Source organism: Thamnophis sirtalis, unplaced genomic scaffold, assembly GCF_051295495.1.
Source record: "Thamnophis sirtalis isolate CommonGarterSnake01/CBP01778 unplaced genomic scaffold, rThaSir2_p1.2 scaffold_6, whole genome shotgun sequence".
In the NCBI taxonomy this organism is placed as follows: domain Eukaryota; kingdom Metazoa; phylum Chordata; class Lepidosauria; order Squamata; family Natricidae; genus Thamnophis; species Thamnophis sirtalis.
The window spans coordinates 76,688,105-76,705,984 of record NW_028261386.1 but is presented as its reverse complement, the minus strand read 5'-3'; the positions used below and the strand labels follow the sequence as shown (position 1 = coordinate 76,705,984).

The window sequence follows — 17,880 nt, the reverse complement described above, 5'->3', positions numbered from 1 at the left end:
GATTGCTCCCAGCAGTCTCCAAGACAGAAGAAATATAGATATATATATATGTTGCAATTGTGCTGATAAATAAATAAAGGGAGACTAGTATAGATCTATTTCAAGCTGTTTAGCTAGCCATCAGCTAAATAGCTTGAAATAGATCTATACTAGTCTCCCTTTATTTATTTATCAGCACAAAGGCAACAATAAAAATAATGGCTTTCTGTCGTGATGGTCTTTTGTGATGAGCCGATAGACAGAGAAAGGAAGCAGTATGCTTCCTCCCATATTTGGGCATACCAGGGGTTGTGCCACAATACATACATATGTACGTACGTACGCACGCACGCACGCATGCATGTACTTACATACGTACGTGCACACACACACATATATACATACATACATACATACATACATACATACATACATACATACATACATACTATTACTCTAGGCCTTACACGTAAACACATCTATTGACATTGTCTTTTGATTTATGAAATGATTTCCTCTTTTTTGTTTTTGTCTTACGAGAATCAAATTTGGGGTGGTCAAATATGGGCTGATATACAATTTTTTTCTGGAAATTTATTTTTTGGTATATTTTTTCATGCACTAAATCTTAAGGGACGATGATAATCTTTAGCACTTTGCAGCCATAGCATATTATAATAGGACAAATAGGGAGGTTTTCTCCAGTGTATTACAAAGTTTATATGACACTGTTCACAGAATTTCTCACTTTGCTCAATGGTTTGCAATTTCTGTATAAGTCTGGCCTTTATGTAGACATGCATTGGTGTCAATGGACCAATTGGTGCCTAGAGGGAATTTATTGCAATAAAGTTCATCTCCATCATACAATAATTTTGCCTAGTAGAAAGTGCTACTGCAATGTTTTTTTTCTAAATATTGTACAGTACAGGTAAGAAAAATAAGTTTTTCTACCTGTATGTCATTGAAAAGTACAATACTTTGCATTCAAATTTTTCTTGAGGAACTAAAATTCCAGTGTGTGCAATTCTACCTTCACATTCAGGAATGTTGCAAAAATCATATCTGATTTCAGGATTTGTTGTATAGCACCAGGGACCTTCACTATCATGATCTGGATTTCTGCAGTAGTTTTCTTCTAATGAAGCATTAGGATAAAGAGAAGGTGTATAACTAATAAAAACAAAAGAAAAGACAATTGTTACTGAAGTCATTTTTCTCTCTCAGAGATTCAGAAGATTAAGCTATATTAGAGAACCCTGTGACTCATTTAATCATCTGTTGGTAGTAAGGTAGTGAAGTCTGATTTGATCAGAATGGACATTGAATTACTTTTGAATGGCATTGCTATCACTTTTCTTTGAAAACTAAAGCAGAAAACATCAGTTGATTAAAGAAGAAAGACCCAAATGAATAAACAGAATGATCACAGGCAAGCAAAAAAGCAGCGAGAGTGGTGGGAACTTCTGACTTCCTGCAGGCTTCCCCATTGACTTTTCTTGGGCAGAAGCTGGTAAAGAGCATCATAAAATATGATCACATGACCCCGGGGATGCTGTAATGGCCACCACTTTGCAAATAAAACTGATCTGAACAAGTGGAAATTTCAATTTCACTGGAGTAAATGGGTCCTAGATATTTTACACATTATTTGACATCAGGGTTGGACAAAGAAATTTAACAGGACACAGTCAATAAGAGTTTAACCTGTTAAAAGAAATCTGCTGGAGGCTTCCCGTACTTTAAACAGGAGAGGAAGCTAGAGTTGAAGTTACTAACCTTTTCCCCTTCCCCATCCCCATCCCAGGAGGAAAGGGGATGGTTTTAAGGGAAAGTGCTTCTCTTTAGAGGTTTCACATGAGTAAAAGCATTTCTTTCTTGCTTATACCATTGCTTTCCCCAATATTCTACTTACATAATTGCAGCATGCTACCTGGGGAATTCTAGAAGTCAAAGTCCACACATCATAAATTTGCCAATTTTGAAAAGCACTAAATTTACCATATACCATTTTTGATATACGTATCTCCCAAATTGTCCTCCAAGTCAAACTTTAGTAATACAGACTTGCAACTTTTAACAAGTGTCACAAGTAAACAATGTCACTTAGCAGCAGCAGCAGCAACAACAACATCATGCGCATCTATGGTATGAAGTTTTCCTGGCAATGATTCAGAAATGGTTTTAGCTCTTTTTAAGAACATAAAAAATGGGCCAGAAGCTGTCATTCACTATGATAATTTTGTAATAAGTGAAGAAGAGAGCAATACTATAAAAACAGTGTTTTAAAATGTATTGAACATGTAGTAATTCAAAGCTTTTGGGAATAGCTTTAAAAAACCAACAACAGCTATTTCATACAGCTGGAGTTCAGATATATTAGCATTTAATCATATTTTCTGCAACATGTGGGAATAGAGAGAAGCCAATGGAAGGTTTAGTTGAGGCTGACTAATATGCTTCACTGTATTCTATGCACTTTCAGAAACCTGTTCAGTAAATTGCTCTTATTAATGAGACAAAAAAGCAGATCGTAGAGTCGCCTCAGTGAGGTGGGCAGCTTCGAAGTTTAATTACAAAATAATTTTAAAAAATCTCTATTCAAAAGACCGTGTTGAATTCAATACAGCTAGTCCCTTTCAGGTAAGCCAGCAGAAGGTTGCAGCATGGCTAACATTTGTTGAATTGTGCTACACGTGTTTCTTACAAAAATTCAGGTCAAATCATTCTAAATTCATATGGCTATAGAAAATCGAAGGCTGTTTTGCTGAGATGGGAAAAGGCCATACTTGGGATTATGAGGACTCTTGTCAGTCCATTTCTGGCATACAACACCATTCCGTGTTTTTGATTCCGTTCCTCTGTAGTCCACTCCAATTCCAATTCTGCATTCCAGGAGATATACTGAAAGAAAATGTGGTTATTAAAAATTGCTATTGTTATCCCAGAGCACCTTTCCACCAAAGAAAACTCATTGCTTACAGATGGAACTCCACCCCGATGTGATCAAGTTGAACATTTTAATATGTGGCCTTCATGTTCAGTTGAATTGGGGGATCACAACCTGAGATCATGAAATTGCAAACCTTGGATTACAAGTAAATGATTAACAAACTTACCGTAGTTAAAAAGGTAAAGATTCTCTCAAGCTGAGCTTGATTTTTAGGGACCACATGGCTACAACATGGAAAAAGTATGTCATTATCTTCTTCTGCTCTTTTAAAAAAAATCTAGATTGCAATCCTGAGATTTTCTGGTGGTCTCCCATCTAAATGCTAGTCCTGATGCTGGTTGGCTTTTTTCAGCTTTGCCAAGGTCGGTTAGGTTCTACCTGTAGCTATGGTCTCAAAATTATTACCAAGGGGTTATTTTAATTATGATTGTTCAAGAGGAATGCAATGCAAAATCGGTGACTAAATAACCAGTTTTAATGTTAATTCAACATAAATGTAAATAAAAGCAAACTTTGTTTATTTTTTAAAATGCTCTGATTTCCTGATGCTCATTCTCTGAGCACAGAATAGAAATATGAGCTGAGAGACAAATGAGTGATTATCCAAATGCAATTTAAGGGATGCTTTAATCATAACATTGGTGACTACCTCAAGTTCTCTTTCCAATGGCAAATACAGTAAAGGACATATAGGATGCCATGAAAAACAAAGAAATAGAGCAGGGGTGTCAAACTCAATTTCATTGTGGTTAAGCTTGGGAGGAGGGTGGGGGTGGCTGACTGGGTGGATGTGGTCAACTCGGTGGATGTGGCCAGCTTGACGCCACTCCCCAAACTGCTGGCATGTTTCCTCTTCACATTGGGTAAATGGGCCAACACCACACTGGCCTGATCTTTCCTCTTCACACTGGGTAGACCAGGCCAAAGATATGGTCAGTATCAGTGTCATTGTGACTTTGAATGGTCACTAAATGAACTGTTGCAAGTTGAGGACTATCTGTACATGTGGATCAGTTAGAAACCCCATCAACATGTTGCATTCATCCACTATGATCTTGTAATGCTTTCTGCGTTTACCAAGTTACATGAGTTACTGATTGGTGAATTTTATAGGGCTGCTGATTGGTTTATATTTAGCTGGGCTTTGAAACAACAGCACATAAACAGTTAGTTAGTTAGTTAGTTACTTGCTTCCTTCCATCATTTTACCATATCACAACCAATACCTTGAATTGAATCACCTTATAGTCTTTTTCTCCTGAGGTCAAAATTCCTGTGACAAAAAGAAAACACCACCTGCAAAATTCATACTACCCCAACTTCCAAATTTCATGAATCGTCATGGTGCCTAAGGAACTGCAAAAGTCATAATATCCCAAAATATACACTTACTTCGCTTTTCAAAGAGAATGGCCCCTGCTTTTCTGAACATAGACGCTGTTTTAGTATTGTCGCGCAACGTAATGCATTGCTGCTCTTTCGCTGTAAATAGAAACGCTCTGTGGAAAGGGCAGAGAAGAGGGACACTTTCTTAGACTTCGAATCACTTTATTGCCACGTTGAATGTACACTAATTGGCATACATTAAAATGAAATTTCATTGCGTACATCTGTCAAAGGGTCACCACCTCCAATATGCACTACATAAACATGACTGACTGACTGACACAATGAATGAATGAATGAATGAATGAATGAATGAATGAATGAATGAATGAATAGTATGCATATGCCCACATATATTATATGACACAGAGAAAACACAGTCTAGTTCGGATGCATACATGTACATGATGAGAAACTTTAAGTGTTGATCTGTATTTTATTTAGAAGTATAGTTTGCCCAATTTGGAGGCACCTTCCGACTTACCATAAAATAACAGGAGCAAGATACATTAAAAGGAAAAGGAGGCGGACAATCATAAAATAGCAGCATTAAACCCAGTCTACATCGGATAAAATGAACTTTGTATAAAGAGCTAGGAGCTCCCATCTTCTTCTGTACACCTTTGTATCTTCATTAAATCTACTTGGAAATCTAGATTTGGAGCAGAAAAAGAATCGCTAAGAGGCAAAAGATGCTCCTGTGATGGAGGAGATTGTTGGATCCAATCCTAATGCAGATTAAAAGTCAATACTTAATGCATAATTCTGAGGATACTTTTACTGATTTTATATAGCAAGAATGTGGCACTTGAAAAAGAAGAGCCATATTTAAAAAGGCAGTAGCTGCATAGTGATATCTGCTGTCAGAAACAAACCGCAGTTCAGTACAAAAATCACAAGAGTCCTTAATGCAGATAGTCCTTGACTTACAACAGTTCCCTTAGTGACCATTCGAAGTTACAATGCCACTGGAAAAAGTTACTTATGAACATTTTTCACACTAATGACCGTTGCAGCATCCCCATGGTCATACAATTGACACTTGGGTGCTAGGCACCTGATTCACATTTATGATAGTTGCAGTGACCTGGGATCATGTGATCACCTTCTGCAACCTTCTAACAAGCAAAGTCAATGGGGAAACCAGATTCACTGAATAGCCGTGCTACTAATTTAACAACTGCAGTGATTCATTTAACAAATGTGGCAAGAAAAGTCATAAAATGGGGCAAGACACACTTAACAAATTTGTCTCTTAACAACATCAATGTTGGTGTCAATTGTGGTTGCACGTTGACTGTACAGTTACCCTCAATTTACAATTATTCATTGAGTGACCATTGAAAGATACACCAGCACTGAAAAAATGTGACTTATGACTGTTTTTCATACCTGGGACCTTTGCAGCACCCCCATGGTCAGGTGATCAAAATTCATCCGCTTGGCAACTGGCATGTACTTATGTCAGCTGCAGTGTTCCAGAGGCATGATCATTTTTTGTGACTTTCTGACCAGCAAAGACAATAGGGATTACAGATTCACTGAACAACAGTGTTACTAACTTAACACCTGCAATGATTCACTTAATAATTATGCCAAAAAGGTCATAAACTCACTTAACAACTGTCTTCCTTAGCAGTGGAAAGTTTGGGCTCAACTGTGGTTGTAAGTCAAGGACTGCCTGTAGAGTTGTTGCAGTACATTGCATTGCATTGTATCAAGTTCTCTAAGTATTAGCTGAATTCTATCTTCAGTACTGTCATTCGTCTCTAAGGAAGTTTTCAGATAACCAGCAACAATCAAAACTACTTTTTGAGCAACTCTCATAAAATGCAAGAATCCTATGATTACCTGCAGGTAAATGCTGTTTCAGTTTCACATTTGATAGCACAAGCTCCTTTAGTTAAAGTTCTATAGATGGTGGGTTCTTGACCAAGGATCCAAGCACCATCTGTCCTTACATAATTGTCCAGAATATTTCCTTGAACTTGAAGAGGGAAAAAAAGTAAGAAGAGTTTAGAAAGTAAAAACACCAAAGACATACTTTTCATCAAATGAGAGGCTTCCTTATTCTGCATGCAGGGAAGTATGTATACCAGAATGTAAAATCTGCAGATTGCCTGAATGTGTAAGAATTATAAGGGTTACATTAACACTTGGGAAAAAGTTTAATTATTCCAGTGGCAGGTGGGACATTTTACCCAAAATTATTGTGATGTGATCTGAGTGAGAGGGTGACATTCCTGGAACTGGATCTTGGCCCCAGAACTTGAATAACTGGCCTGCAGATGAAAGTTTGATTTCCCTGAGCAAGGGATGATAAACCTGCAAATGAAAGGATAATTCCTAGATTTCTTAGTAGAAAGAGAGAGTAGGGCTACAGCGAATGGAATGATTAGAGCAAAGGACAATCCTGAGATTCTGCACCATTTTTCTGCAGTACTCAATATGGAATCTTTCTAAACAGTTCTGCTGGCTTTATAAGTGTCTCTATTGAGATAAACTCACCGACCGGGGAGCACTGACTTAGATAATTGCCTCGGGTGCCAAATAAGAGTATGTATATTTGTGAGAGAGACAATGCCAACACACCCTTTCTTGTTTGTTCAGATTTTGTTTAACTCGCCTTTATTATTTTTATAAATAACTCAAGGTGGTGAACATACCAATTCTCCTACCTCCTTTTATTTCCCCTTACAACAACCCTGGGAGATGAATTGGCCTGAGAGTGAGTGACGGGCCCTAAATCCCTCAGCCACTTAAGGCACGACTAAAACTCCCAGTATCCTGTTTTCTAGTATGATGTGTTAACCATTAACACATTAACCATTAACCATTAACCCTCCTGAAGAAACCATCCTTGGATCCAGCTGTTCTTAATAGCTATCGTCCAGTCTCCAACCTTCCCTTCCTGGGGAAGGTTGTTGAGAAGGTGGTGGCCTTCCAGCTCCAACGGTCCTTGGAGGAAGCAAACTACCTAGACCCCTTCCAGTCAGGCTTCAGGCCCGGTTACAGCACAGAAACCGCTTTGGTCGCATTGATGGATGATCTCTGGAGAGCCAGAGATGAAGGACGTTCCTCCATCCTGGTCCTCCTTGACCTCTCAGCGGCTTTCGATACCATCGACCATGGTATCCTTCTGCGACGACTGCGGGAGGTGGGAGTGGGAGGCACCGTGTTACGGTGGTTCTCCTCCTACCTCTCGGACAGGTCGCAGTCGGTGTTAGTGGGGGGGCAGAGATCGTCCCCTAGGCCCCTAAATTATGGGGTGCCTCAGGGTTCGGTCTTATCCCCCCTACTATTCAACATCTACATGAAACCGCTGGGAGAGATCATCCGCAGGCACGGGATTAGATACCATCAATATGCGGACGATACTCAATTGTATCTGTCCGCCCCGTGCCAAATCAATGAAGCGGTTGACGTGATGAGCCGGGGTCTTGAGGCCGTTATGGACTGGATGAGGGTGAACAAGCTTGTGCTCAACCCAGAAAAGACCGAGTGGCTATTGTGTTTCCCTCCCAAAGATTTGGCTATTATTCCACCACTCAGGCTGGGGGGTCAAATTTTATACCCCTCAGAGAGGGTTCGCAACTTGGGAGTCCTCCTGGATCCACAGCTGTCATTTGACCACCACTTAACGGCTGTGACCAGGGGGGCATTCGCCCAGGTTCGCCTGGTGCGCCAGTTGCGACCCTACCTGAATCGGGAGGCTCTCACAACAGTCACTCGGGCCCTTGTGACCTCTAGGCTGGAATACTGCAATGTGCTCTACATGGGGCTGCCCTTGAGGAGCATCCGGCGACTTCAGCTAGTGCAGAATGCAGCCGCGCGAGTGATTGCGGGTGCACCCCGATTCACCCGCATAACACCTATCCTCCGCGAGCTGCGCTGGCTACCTGTTGATCTCCGGATGCGCTTCAAGGTGCTATTAATCATCCATAAAGCCCTACATGGCAGTGGATCTGGATACTTGAGAGACCGCCTTCTGCCAATTACATCCCTACGACCGATAAGATCTCATAGATTAGGCCTCCTCCGTATTCCATCGGCCAGCCAGTGTCGGCTGGCAACTACAAGGAGGAGGGCCTTCTCAGCAGTAGCCCCGACCCTTTGGAACGAGCTCCCCGTGGAGATTCGTACCCTCTCCACCGTCCAGGCCTTCCGCATAGCCTTGAAGAACTGGCTCGCCCGTCAGGCCTGGGGATAGGATAGTTACCCGCCCGAATGATGAGTGTTTGTTGTTTGCTATTTTATTACATGTTTTGTCCTACTGTCTGTATTCCCCTTTCCCAGTTTTTGTGTGAGCCGCCCTGAGTCCCCTCAGGGAAAAGGGCGGCCTACAAATTCTAATAAAATTCTAAAATTCTAAAATTCTAAATTCATTACACAAAACTGGCTTTCAGGCCAGGAGATAAAATGGGGACGAAACTGCAAACCATCTTTTTCAAGGCAATGCCTCAAAGTTGTGTTATCATCAGGTTCATTGCTAAGTTTTTGTCCCCAAGAGCACTTTATCATAATTTATCCATGGGAAAAGTAGAGATTGTGAGCTTTTGAGTCCCAGAATGCTGTGGTTTATTTCACAGTTAATGATACTTTGCAAAATCAAGGTCTTTCTTTGCTGGCTTGATTTTGGCTATGTTTTAAGAAATTTCTCCAGTAAACCTTGTGCAATGGCAAACTGTTGAGGCAAACGAAAGGTCACCTTTGGGAAATTACTATTTGTTTTGGTTCCATCTTTCCTTTCTGGTTGAGCTCAGAGTGGTATGAATAATATATCTTAGGCATTTTCTATTTAAGCAGGGAAAGGCTTAGGTCCATGATGGCACGTGGAACCCCCTCTGCGGGCATGCGAATTGTTGCCCAGCTCAGCTCCACCACGCAAAAGTGTGTTCCTCCTGCCAGCCAGCTGATTTTCGTATCTCTGCCATGCATGTGGGAGACATGAATGCATGTGCGGGGGCAGGTCGAGGGGTGACGCACACATGCATGGGGGCTGGGGAGGAGTGGGAGGTGCAGCACCTGCCTACTGCCCATTTTTGGTCCCAGGAGGCTTCAGGGAGGCCTGATATGCCCACAGGGTGCAGGAAGGTCACGAATGCATGTGCAGCGAGTTGTGCATGCATGCGCAGGGGGACAGGGTGTGCAGGGGGCTGTCACATGCACATTGAATTAAGGGTGTGAGCATACACATGCTTTTGGCATGCGAGGACAAAAGGGTTAGCCCTCACTTGCCTAGGTCTTAATAAGCTTAGAAGAGCAAAACTCTTGTTTATGTTCAGCTTATCCTCAGCCTCCCTCCAGAATTCTCTATTCCTGTTTCTAATGAACTTCGGCATCTGACACTGGGTGAGATGGTGATTGGAAGCTACTGATACAGGAGAGAAAAAACCCTAAGTGACAGAAACCTTTCTCCTTCTGGAATATTTAACAATACGCTATATAAAGTCAAAACACAGCTAGGGTATGTTGAAAATTATTCTGTAGAAGTTTTATCTTCGTTCTGGTTTAGGATGAAGAACGGTTCTAATGGCCTTTAAGATGGCTGCTGAATTGCTGAATTACACATGCTCCTGCGGTCAGCTTTGCTGTATTCAGAAACATTTACCATAATTTTCAGACTATAATACACCCCAGAATATAAGATGCACCAAGATTTTGAAGAGAAAAACAAGAAAAAAAGTTTTTGGCCTCTGTGCATCCAGTTTTTGTTCTCTTTAGTACCCAGGAGCACTCTACCCAAGCCTCCCAAGCCTTCCGTGTGCCCCATTTTTGGCCTCCCAAACCCCTCAGGATGGCTGTTTTGCTCTCTCCAGCCCCCAGGAGTACTCTGCAGGCCTCCCAAACCCTCTGTGCCCCCATTTTTGCCCAAAAACGGATGCACAGGAGGCCAAAAATGGCCATATTCAGTGTATATAAGATGCACCAACATTTCCACCCTCTTTTAGGGGGGGGGAGGAAAGTGCTTCTTATATACTCCAAAAAGTACGGCAATTCCCCTCTTAAGCAAATATTGTCTAGACTCTAGCTAGAAAACTTACCTAGAACTTGTTTGTAATATGAAACATATTTAGCTTGAGCCCCTTCTGCAATAATTTGTGATGTTTTCTGACAAAAGATGGAGTTGTTCCACCACAAATTAAATCTAGCTCTGTAACCTGCCTGCCTAGTAACATTATTTTTAAACAACTGAGAAATATCTAGAGGAAAAGAAGAGAAATATAATCTAAGGATAATAAATATTAATAGAAGAAGAAATGCCATATACGATATTGATGTTTTATTTACAATATGCGTGTTTTATATGAGTGGTTCCTAGAATATTTAACATTACATAGCATACAGGACACAATTTGCAAAATTTTAGGTACAGAATCTCTCACATCTCATTTTACAATAAATTGGGCACAGAATTATTCAGCCCGTTTCTCTTAGCATTATTAGTTCCTGGGACTTTACAAAAATCAGATCCCATTGTAATGTAACGTTTTAGAAACAGAAATGTAATTATTTAGTATTTTATATATAAAGTTAGTAACATCAAGCATTTATCCAATATGTGCTCATTCAAACTTTCCAAGGTTAAGTCCAACACTCATTAAATATGATATTTCTGAGACTTCTATTATCTCAATTCTTCTGAAAACCAGCAAAAAAGAAACATACCTGTGTAGAGAAAGAAAACTAACCCAAATATATATTTGCAGCACTCCATTTTGGGACACAACTTCAGCAAGTTGTGTGCTGAAAGCTCTGTGTGTCTGCGGACAAGTTTTATTGACTTAGCTTAGTTAGACAAGCCTCGAGCAAAGGAGATGTTGCAACCATCATAAGTCTGAGCAGAGTGACGTAGCAGGAAACAACGTGCATATGCATGGCTGGAGCATGGAACAGGGCAATGGTGCGATGCATTCAAGAAGTAGCATGGCTCCAGTAATTTTCACTGCAAGAAGCCTGAGCAGCCACTGTCTCTTTTTTGTGGCACGACCCAATCCAACATATGGTAGCAAATAAATAAGTCACTTCAAGGGAAAATGGTTGGAAATCTGCCGGGGAAAGCCTTTCAGGTGACAGAGGTTTAAAATATTAATTTTGGCTCCATTGGTGCATATGCATTTCTTGCCTCAGCCATATTCAAGCCAATTGTCATCTGGTAAAACGTAAGGAAGGAATCAATTATTTGTAGTGTTACATGCAGTTCCTAGTTCAGAAAAGATTAAATCATGATTGTTAACCATTGTTGAAATTCTCCCCTTAAGAAACCATATGTCTTCTCATAACATCTTTTCAGCTAAATATCTCACAATCATTAAATGAATTCATCTTTGCCTATTGACTTTGTTTATCAGATGCTAGCTTGAATGTTCTCAAATTGTGATCGCATTATTTCAAGCTAACAGAACAACAGAACAACAGAGTTGGAAGAGACCTTGGAGGTCTTTTAGTCCAACCCCCTGCTCAAACAAGGGACCCTATACCATTCCAGACATGTAGCTATCCAGTCTCTTCTTAAAAACCTCCAGTGATGGAGCAGCCACAATTTCTGAATGCAAACTGTTCCACTGGTTAATTGTTCTACCTGTCAGGACATTTTTCTTTAGTTCTAGGTTGCTGCTCTCTTTGATTAGTTTCCAGCCATTGTTTTTTGTTCTGTCTTCAGGTGCTTTGTATCATAGATTGAACCAGTGGTGGGATTCTTTTTTTTTTTTTACTACCGGTTCTGTGGGCATGGCTTGGTGGGCATGGCAGGGGAAGGATACTGTAAAATCTCCAGTTCCTCCCCACTCCAGGGGAAAATTACTGCAAAATCCTCATTTCCTCCTGATCAGCTGGGACTTGGGTGGCCGAAAATAGATGGGGGCGGGGCCTATCTGAACTACTCAAAATTTCCGCAACCGGTTTTCCAGAACTGATTAGAACCTGCTGAATACCACCTCTGGATTGAACCCCTCTTCTTTGTGCCAGTCCCTTACAGATGTTGCAACCATCATAAGTCTGAGCAGAGTGACGTAGCAGGAAACAACGTGCATATGCATGGCTGGAGCATGGAACAGGGCAATGGTGCGATGCATTCAAGAAGTAGCATGGCTCCAGTAATTTTCACTGCAAGAAGCCTGAGCAGCCACTGTCTCTTTTTTGTGGCACGACCCAATCCAACATATGGTAGCAAATAAATAAGTCACTTCAAGGGAAAATGGTTGGAAATCTGCCGGGGAAAGCCTTTCAGGTGACAGAGGTTTAAAATATTAATTTTGGCTCCATTGGTGCATATGCATTTCTTGCCTCAGCCATATTCAAGCCAATTGTCATCTGGTAAAACATAAAGAAGGAATCAATTATTTGTAGTGTTACATGCAGTTCCTAGTTCAGAAAAGATTAAATCATGATTGTTAACCATTGTTGAAATTCTCCCCTTAAGAAACCATATGTCTTCTCATAACATCTTTTCAGCTAAATATCTCACAATCATTAAATGAATTCATCTTTGCCTATTGACTTTGTTTATCAGATGCTAGCTTGAATGTTCTCAAATTGTGATCGCATTATTTCAAGCTAACAGAACAACAGAACAACAGAGTTGGAAGAGACCTTGGAGGTCTTTTAGTCCAACCCCCTGCTCAAACAAGGGACCCTATACCATTCCAGACATGTAGCTATCCAGTCTCTTCTTAAAAACCTCCAGTGATGGAGCAGCCACAATTTCTGAATGCAAACTGTTCCACTGGTTAATTGTTCTACCTGTCAGGACATTTTTCTTTAGTTCTAGGTTGCTGCTCTCTTTGATTAGTTTCCAGCCATTGTTTTTTGTTCTGTCTTCAGGTGCTTTGTATCATAGATTGAACCAGTGGTGGGATTCTTTTTTTTTTTACTACCGGTTCTGTGGGCATGGCTTGGTGGGCATGGCAGGGGAAGGATACTGTAAAATCTCCAGTTCCTCCCCACTCCAGGGGAAAATTACTGCAAAATCCTCATTTCCTCCTGATCAGCTGGGACTTGGGAGGCTGAAAATAGATGGGGGCGGGGCCTATCTGAACTACTCAAAATTTCCGCAACCGGTTTTCCAGAACTGATCAGAACCTGCTGAATACCACCTCTGGATTGAACCCCTCTTCTTTGTGCCAGTCCCTTACAGATGTTGCAACCATCATAAGTCTGAGCAGAGTGACGTAGCAGGAAACAACGTGCATATGCATGGCTGGAGCATGGAACAGGGCAATGGTGCGATGCATTCAAGAAGTAGCATGGCTCCAGTAATTTTCACTGCAAGAAGCCTGAGCAGCCACTGTCTCTTTTTTGGCGCAAGAAGCATCCAGCCGCACCGAAAAAAAGAGGAGGCAGTTGCAAACATCTCATAACAAGGTACTGTATGCCGTAAAATTGTCTTAGCACAGATTTAAGTTGATTGTGACATCTCTATTTTACCTTCTTCCAAGAAAATGAAAGCAGCTTTTATTTTCACCTATTACCATTTTAATTCTCACAATTATTCAAAATAAGTTAGGCTAAATATAGTAGAACAGTTTGAACTCACATTAAGCTATTGATTGTTTTTATAACATAATAGCTAAGTTCATCTAAGCCAGAATGGCTGAGTTCACACAACATGCCAAGCCAAAGCAAGCCCCATTGTACTTCAATGTGATGCTCAAAGATCAAAAAATAGAAGGAGGTATACAGAAAGACACCCCTGAAGTGAGGAAAAGATTATTGAAAGGAGTACTGAAGGCTTAAAAAAGTGAACAAGCAGCAGAAATAGAAGAAATACTTAGATCAAACACAAACGAGACAAGAAGATACAAGATCCTAAGGGAGGAGTACAGGAGATGTGCCAAGAAATCAATAAGAAAGGAGATATGAAAATGGGCAAGAGATGAGGGATATACATGATTAATACAGGAGTTTTTCTATTAAGAACTAGTATAAACATAAAAACTAGAAATTAGGAAAATATTGTTTTTTTAAACTTGGGAATTATTTTTTAATGATTAGAAAATAGAAGCAGAAGTTAGAAATGTGGATATGTAAACAAAGATAAAGTAATTTGTAAAATGGAACAATGAATTTTGAATAATTAAGACAAGTAAGCCTTATGGTTATTTGGAGGATAATGGTTATAAATGTGATCTCTATATGATGTTCATAATGTTTGATATTATCAATTGATTCTAGAGAAAACTGAACAAAGGGTTTAATTAAATAATGCAATTTTTTTAATAAGGATAAGTGAAGAGGGTCTGAGAATAGGATCTGAGAACAATAGTCATAATTATTATGTGTACTTAAAAGAGATTGAACCCAGACAATACACTATTATTGTGAATGTAGAAGTTTTATATACAACCCAAGAAAATTGTACAATTAAAAAACAGTAGTTATATGGAGAAAGTTTCCTGGCTGGCAGAGCGTAAATCTGCATTGAAAGTAAATTTTCTTTATTTTTCAGGAAGGCAAGACCAACAGCGATGTGCACCAGCATTCCTGGATGAGCTGAGACTGATATACAGTAAATGTACATTTTTATACCATTTTCTTCTTTGAAGCCCTTTTGTCTTCTTTGTACTATTGTGCGATCGATTTCGTGTATGCTCTAGTTAATGGTTGTAATCCTACCTTTGGGTTTGTTATTCCTCTACCCTAGTAGTAATCCCCGTGGGGCAGGATGGGCCCTAGTGTCTTCTGATGTATTTCTTATTTTTTAACTGTTTTATGATTAAATCTTCACCCTGAGCTAATCAACTCTCCATACTCCTGATCAGTGACGTGCGGTGAGGTTTATGACTGGTGAGGCAAGTGGGCAAAAGCCACCCTATGTCGGACACAGCGGCAGGGTGTTCGGACTCCCCGGCTCTGTGTCCACCATAGAGGTGGGACGTGTCCCGCCTCTATGGTGGACAAAGCGTCGGGGCTTCGGCGGGGCTTTCAGCAAGCCCCGCCAAAGCCCCGGCACAGTTTTCCAAAAGCCCCGCTGAAGCCCCGCTGCTGTGTCCGACATGCGGACACAGCGCCGGGACTTCAGCACGGCGGCGTGGCTTTCCGAAAGCCCCCCCAAAGCCCTGCCACAGCTTTCCAAAAGCCCCGCCAAAGCCCCGGCGTCACGCCTCTATGGCGGACACAGTACCGGGGCTTTGGCAGGGCTTTCCAAAAGCCCCGGCAAAGCCCCGGCACAGCTTTCCAAAAGCCCCACCGAAGCCCTGGCACGGCTTTCCAAAAGCCCCACCAAAGCCCTGGCACAGCTTTCCAAAAGCCCCACCGAAGCCCTGGCACGGCTTTCCAAAAGCCGCACCAAAGCCCCGGCTCTGTGTCCGACATAGAGGCTTCCTGCGGGACGCCTCTAATGGCGGACACAGTGTCAGGGCTTTCGGAAGGGCTCTACCACACCAAGGGAGAACCCATCTTTCTCCCCACTCCTACAAAACAGCATCAGAAGGAGAAAGGGGCAGATTATATTAATGAAGACATCTCACACTTAAAGTGGTTCCCCTTAGACAGGAAACAGAAAATGATTATAAACATGCCTGCTGAATGGTCAACCTCCTCGCTTTACCAGTTTTGGGTTGCCAAAACATTAAAAAAAAAGTGCCAGCCTGTGCGCCAGCAGCGGCAGGTAAAACACACGGACACATACAAATTACTTACAATAATGCAATTACTTACAAATTACATTAATTTTGAATTCCTCCCACTCCCTCTGACCCACATACCCTTTCCAGCTCTTTCACAGAGGATTTCAACTCTGCTCTTGTCTGCCATGATGAAAATGTAAAAATGTAAAAGGAAAAAGGCAAGAGCTGCTGAGGTCAGGCTGGATTAGCTGCTGCCAGAATCTCCAATGGTTGACTCTGCTTAACTGTTTAAAAAAGCCTCTTTAAAAAGTGCCCTCTACAGGAGGAGGCAAGAGAACCACGTGCCTCATCTACATAAGGAATTTTTTGCCTTTTAACCCTTGCTTAACTCTGCTCGAGTGATCATAAAGATAGACTAAATGAGGCACGTGGTTCTCCTGCCTCCTCCTGTAGAGGGCACTTTTTTAGAGGCTTTCTTAAACAGTTAAGCACTAAGCAAAGTCATCCACTGTGACTCTGGCAGCAACTACCTCAGCCTTTTTCCATTTACATTTTTTTTCTTTTCATGATGACAGTGGTAAGACCCTGCCTCCCCTGCCTCCCCTGACTGCACGTCCCTGCTCCTGATTAATCTTTGCCCTGAGCTAATCAATCTTTGTTATAACTCTGACCTTTAGCTATTTCAAAGGTAACGTCTTCTGCACATCCGGGGTCTTTTTTTTATTATTTCATACTCTGCAGCTGTTTCTAATTGTCCTGACACCCTTGTAATTATTCTCAGGAGGTTCTTTTAAAATGAATGCTGGCATTGTTATTCTAGTGACTTGTAGTCTGGTTATGTGACAATACTGTTTCTTAAGGTTTCTGGCCTGGTCTTCCTAGTACAACATTGACTCGGTGAAGTTTCCCTCTTACATAATAATAACAAAAAAAAATGATGCCAGTTGGAATTGCAGTGCTATCTCTTAGTCTTAGTCTGAGCACCATGGTCCCTAATTTAGGAAAAAGAAGCATCAATGTTCACCTGCTCCTTGGTACAAGAGGAAATTCATTTTTATCTTTATTCATGAACCCAACCTAAACTGGGCCCTCTTGAGCTGCCTATTTTTAAAAATGCCAGTGCACTTTATGAAGTGAGATTCAGTCTCAAAAATTGCCGTATTTTTCAGAGTATAAGACACACTTCACCCACCTAAAAGAGTGTGAAAGTTGAGTGTGTCTTATACACCGAATGTAGCCCCTCCCACCCACTGGCCTCCACCCTTCGGCCTCCGCATGTCCTCTCAAACAGAGCTTTTGCAGTGAGAGCTTCTCAAACAGCCTCCAAAAGCTCTGTTTGCAAGGAGCTTCTTTTTCCAAAGGCAGCCTCCCAAATGGAGAGGCTGCCTCTCAAAGGCAGCCTTTCAAACAAAGCTTTTGGAGACTGCAAACTCAGCTTCTCAAATGGAGCTTTTGGAGGCTCCATTTGGGAGGACATGCGAAGGGTAGGGGTCGGTGGGTGGGCGGGGCTACATTATCAAACAGAGAGCCTTTCAACAGCCTCCAAAAGCTCCATTTGAGAGGCTGCCTTTGCAGCCTCCAAAAGCTTCGTTTGCAAGGGAGCTTCTCTTTGCAACGGCAGCCTCTCAAACTGCTCATGCTGAATCAGGCTAATGTGCTGAAGCTGACCAGGCTGTTTGCTAAGGACGCTAGCCAGATAAATACCACTGGAAGCTGACAGGGAGAAGCAGATTTTTTTCCCCTATTTTCCTCCCGCAAAACTGAGACAGGACATAAAGTGAGACTGGACATAAAGTGAGACAAGACAGAAAGAAGGAATAATAACTTGCTCTTAGACATATAGAAGAAAGGGACTTTTAAATGTCAAATTGCAAGTTCACACATGCCTCTAGTTCAGCTAAAGTTCACACATACGAGTCAAGCATAGAGCTAACTACATAGCTAACCACAAATGGCTGCTGGAAACTTAGACATCTGTGATCTCTATCACCAAGG

At 41.3% G+C, this 17,880-nt stretch overlaps 1 protein-coding gene across 1 annotated transcript in view; it reads right to left on the bottom strand.

Moving 5' to 3' along the window:
• LOC148045035 (plasminogen-like) overlaps positions 1-11,096 on the bottom strand; it is a 38,458-nt gene extending 27,362 nt beyond the window's left edge. The window contains exons 1-5 of the mRNA XM_087719011.1: positions 10,988-11,096; positions 6,170-6,305; positions 4,325-4,431; positions 2,769-2,883; positions 1,013-1,152 (exon numbers count right to left, since the gene is read on the bottom strand). Of these exons, the coding sequence (XP_087575137.1) occupies positions 1,013-1,152; positions 2,769-2,883; positions 4,325-4,431; positions 6,170-6,305; positions 10,988-11,036 (547 nt within the window). The 5' untranslated portion in view covers positions 11,037-11,096. The remainder of the gene's footprint in view (positions 1-1,012; positions 1,153-2,768; positions 2,884-4,324; positions 4,432-6,169; positions 6,306-10,987) is intronic.
• Positions 11,097-17,880: the final 6,784 nt, after the last annotated feature.